Source organism: Taurulus bubalis (genome assembly GCF_910589615.1).
Source record: "Taurulus bubalis genome assembly, chromosome: 15".
In the NCBI taxonomy this organism is placed as follows: Eukaryota; Metazoa; Chordata; class Actinopteri; order Perciformes; family Cottidae; genus Taurulus; species Taurulus bubalis.
Window position 1 is genome coordinate 1,724,392 of NC_136603.1, and position 5,000 is coordinate 1,729,391.

General features: G+C 44.6%; 1 protein-coding gene across 1 annotated transcript in view; it reads left to right on the forward strand.

Moving 5' to 3' along the window:
• The window catches only part of LOC306748218 (SH3 and multiple ankyrin repeat domains protein 2-like), a gene marked incomplete at its 3' end in the record, with an annotated part of 110,041 nt that overhangs the window by 90,413 nt on the left and 14,628 nt on the right, over window positions 1-5,000 (forward strand). The window contains exons 16-17 of the mRNA XM_079231358.1: window positions 2,941-3,076; window positions 4,564-4,644. Coding sequence (XP_079087484.1) covers window positions 2,941-3,076; window positions 4,564-4,644 — 217 coding nt within the window. The remainder of the gene's footprint in view (window positions 1-2,940; window positions 3,077-4,563; window positions 4,645-5,000) is intronic.

Genomic DNA, 5,000 nt, shown 5'->3' on the forward strand with positions numbered 1-5,000 from the left:
TATCTTACTCACTACCTCACTATCTTACTCACTATCTCACTTCCTATCTCACTATTTTACTCACTATCTCACTATCTCACTATCTTACTCACTATCTCATTTCCTATCTCACTATCTTACTCACTATCTCACTTCCTATCTCACTATCTTACTCACTACCTCACTATCTTACTCACTATCTCACTATTTTACTCACTATTTTACTCACTATCTCACTATCTTACTCACTATCTCACTTCCTATCTCACTATCTTACTCACTACCTCACTTCCTATCTTACTATCTTACTCACTATCTCACTTCCTATCTCACTATCTTACTCACTACCTCACTATCTTACTCACTATCTCACTTCCTATCTCACTATTTTACTCACTATTTTACTCACTATCTCACTATCTTTCTCACTATCTCACTTCCTATCTCACTATCTTACTCACTACCTCACTATCTTACTCACTACCTCACTATCTTACTCACTATCTCACTTCCTACCTCACTATCTTACTCACTATCTCACTATCTTACTCACTATCTCACTATCTTACTAACTATCTTACTTCCTATCTCACTATCTTACTCACTACCTCACTCACTGTCTTACTCACTAGCTCACTGTCTCACTAACTATCTCACTTCCTATCTCACTCACTATCTTACTAACTCACTTCCTATCTTACTATCTCACATACTCCCTCACTCACCCCGTCCTTCTATCCCTCACTATCTCACTATCTCACTCACTCACTATCTCACTATGTCACTCACTCACTATCTGACTACCTCACTCACTCGCTTACTGCTTCAATCACTAACTCACTCACTCATTATCTCACTACCTAATTCACTCCCTCCCTCAATAGGTCCTGTGTCATGTGTCAGAGTGACGGCAGCGTTCACACCAGCATCAACGAGTGAGGAAACGAACCCGAGAGCCGACGTATTGATCTCTCTAGTCGAGTTCCATGAGGACCCTTCTGTCTTCCTTTTGTATTCTACTACTTTAATATGACTAGAAGAACAATTACCCTGTTCATGGCCTGAAGGGGGCGTGGTGAATGTGTGTGTGAAAATATGCATGTGTGTGTATGCCTGTCTATGTGCGTGTCTATGCGTGTGTGTGTCCATCCTACAAGGGTCCTTATATAACAGTTACAAAGAGAGAGCAGGTTATGTAAGGATACCCTATAGTGTTGTAGTGTGTGTGTGTGTGTGTGTGTGTGTGTGTGTGTGTGTGTGTGTGTGTGTGTGTGTGTGTGTGTGTGTGTGTGTGTGTGTGTGAGTGAGGGAACACGAGGTCATGCTGAAACAGCTGTTGGAGCATTTCTCTCTAATTACCAACATATCCGCCCCTCGTGACGCCCGGGCAGCGTTTTATTGGATTAGTCTCTCTCTCCACCTTCATCTTCATCACTCCCCCTCTCTCCACCTTCATCTTCATCACTCCCCCTCTGTCCACCTTCATCTTCATCACTCCCCCTCTCTCCACCTTCATCTTCATCACATCATCACATCATCATCACTCCCAGCGTACACTCTCGTATTGAATCAGCGGTCACCAGATTAAAACCCGGCCATGTGGTGACGCATGTGTTTGAGAGAGAAAGTCCAACGTGCGTTAGTGATGCGATCAAAACATCACCGCAGGATTCTTTCTTTCTTTCTTTCTTTCTTTCTTTCTTCCTTTCTTTCCTTGGCATTGTGTTCGATTGTGTTTGAAGTCTTCAGCGGCGCCAACATGAATATTGTAGTTATGAAGATGGCCAGAGGAGGAAGAGGAAGAGATAACACACCTCCTCCATGTTGGCAGATCCCTGGCCTGGTTTATATATAACAACCTTCTATTATACGAATTATTTTTCTTTTATTATAATAATAATAACAATTATTAGAATTATCATAATAAACACAGATCAAATAAAAGGCACCAGGTCCCAATTGGCTGTGAGGAAGATGAGAAGGAGGAGGGTGATCGCAATGGATGATGTTGAGGATGATGAGGATGATGATGATGAGGGTGTTGAGGATGATGAGGATGATGATGGTGGTGGTGGTGTAACAAAGCTAACAGCTGTCAGTCAAACAGTCTGTACACGCCCACACAGGCATGAGAAGAACACTACTCTTCATCAGAGGTGATATGTGTTCTCCTTCATGGTGAGTTAGTTATCAGCAGGTTGTGTGGGATTGAAACTCTTTTTATGATTTGCATATGAAGCTCCTCCCCCTCCTAAAGTTGCCTCGTCATTTGTCACTTTGACGAGCTGTCGACCTGAAATAGCTTCAGTCCCAGCGTGGAGCCGCGAACCCTTTCCACGTCTCGTTTGGTTCCTCGCTGCTTTCCGCCCGTGTTGTTGTTGTTGTTGTTGTTGTTTTCTGCCATTAAAAGGGCCCCGGCTTTGAATGTGAGACGTGTTTCTTGTTGCCAATGTCTTGCATGAGCATCAATGGCAACAGCAGCCATCGTAAAACAAAAACACAGAATATTCTCTCAAAGCCTTGAAGCATTCTTCATGATATGTGGGGTTCTGTCTCGTTATCGGCTCGAAGGCAGGGACCATGAACCCTGCAGTGCTTCTATTGAATCAGATGAGTGGATTCTGGACTAACCCTCCCTAAGCCCTGAACCCTAAACCCTAACCCCTAATCTTAGTTATTGTTTGAGTTGTGTTTAGAGGTTGTACATGGGGATTATGTATTATTGTAGCCCTGAATTTTATGTTTAATTTGATACCTAACATGTTTGTTTTTGAGCCCTTTTTTAGCCCTTTTTTGTATATAAATTGTACCCTATAGTCTCATTTTTCTGCTCAAAAAGGTATTAAATACACAATTAAACTAAACTACGTCCTACTTGGACTGTGGGCTTAGGAAAATTGCTGTTTTCTACAAGTGTCCTGGCGTCCTTGAGCATTGAAGGACTCCCTGTTGTGTGTGCAGGTGAACCAGGAGAACGTGGTGAAGGTGGGCCACCGGCAGGTGGTCAACATGATCCGCCATGGAGGCAACCGGCTGCTGATCAAGGTGGTGACGGTGAGCCGGAATCTGGACCCCGACGACACGGCGCGCAAAAAAGGTACGACGACCCCGCAGGGTGCTAACCGTACACCTGTAGACGCCGTCCACGGGACGCCGTGGTCGTGAGTCACACGTGGGTCAGGGGAGGAAACGGGGGTGAAAGGCTTCACGTGGAGCAGAGTTGGCGTGACGAACCTTCTGCTGCTCGGATCTGTAGCTCCTGAGTCAGAATACCAGACGGCAGCAGGGCAGCACCCTGACTAATGATGTGTTGCGTAATAATAACCCTCAGAATGCAAAGAACTAAAATAACTCAACCACAAGAAGCTCCAACTGCAGGTTAGCTCTTTAGATTATTACAACTAAACCGTATATGTTCCACTCCACGTTAAAGGGAGCCGAGTGACAACTAGGATATCATATGTAACCCCTTAAACATTTTGTAACTGCAGCAGAAGTAGAAGATGAACTTGTACCTAAAGTAACGCGATACCATCAGGCAGAAGACCTCTGGAAAAGGGAGTGTGTAACTCTTCATTCAAAAGTTACATAATTCTGCTTTACTGACCACTGTTGCTACCACTAATATATAATGCCATTATCAGGAGGTAGTGGACGAGTCGCAGGTTTCCTCTGTTCATACATTTCTGATATACGACACCTAAGGGCATTAGCCTGTTGGTACCATGACACAAGAAAAGAAAGGAAATATTTTCATGCATTTTCACAAGCCATAAATCACATGACCTCTGGAACCTGGACCAGTTGTTACCGTGAGGTTTTCATGCAATGGAAATGTGTATTTCTCATGTAAATAGGACGGACCTTCGATACTACTGCCAGAAAGCTAACGCTACGCTAGCAAGAGTCAAAGTCAATAACAATGTGTATGATTGACAGACAGTAAATATAATGTTGCAGAATGTTTCACAACGAGATGACACTCATTGTTGCAAAAAAGATATTCAGATCTTTTTGTAGCCAGTCGTTCATTAAGAGCGATGACTTCGTAGAAGGAGTTTGTGATCAACGGCAAACGGACGCCAGCAGACCGTGGTGTCGCATACAGAAACCTACATGACCGAGAGGAGTTAGCATCACGAGCACAATGCACAGGAAGCTAACACTCAATGTCTACTGAAACAGGACAGTATGGGTAGTGAGTGTGTGTGTCCTATGTGTAGTGAGTGGGTGTGTCCTATGTTTAGTAAGTGGGTGTGTCCTATGTGTAGTTAGTGGGTGTGTCCTATGTTTAGTGAGTGGGTGTGTCCTATGTTTAATAAGTGGGTGTGTCCTATGTGTAGTTAGTGGGTGTGTCCTATGTGTAGTAAGTGGGTGTGTCCTATGTGTCGTGAGTGGGTGTGTCCTATGTTTAGTGAGTGTGTGTCCTATGTTTAATAAGTGGGTGTGTCCTATGTTTAGTGAGTGGGTGTGGCCTATGTTTAATAAGTGGGTGTGTCCTATGTGTAGTGAGTGGGTGTGTCCTATGTTTAGTGAGTGGGTGTGTCCTATGTTTAGTAAGTGGGTGTGGCTTTGTCTCCTCAGCTCCTCCCCCTCCAAAGAGAGCCCCCACCACGGCCCTGTCCATGCGCTCCAAGTCCATGACCTCTGAACTGGAGGAACTCGGTAAGGTTCCGGTCCGACGTTTCTCTCACGATGTCATCAGGAAGTCTGTGTCTGACTCTCTCTGGTTGTCCTCTCTCTCTCTCTCTCTCTCTGTTGGATCCATCCCTCTAGTGGATAAAGGTAAGCAGTCAGCGCTGCGTCACCTTTTGCTCGACTGCTTCCCGCCGGCTGAATGAAGCTTCTGTTTCTGGCTGATGCAGTTTGTTTAAGTTCCCATCCTTTGCTTTGCTTTGCCTCCTGAATGAGAGGAGAATCGCTGTTCCTCCTTTCCTCAACTCCTCGCCCTCATGCATGAAGGACACTTGCTATTTGGGACGCGATCACATGACCCGCGTATGTGTAGGAAAGAAGGAAGG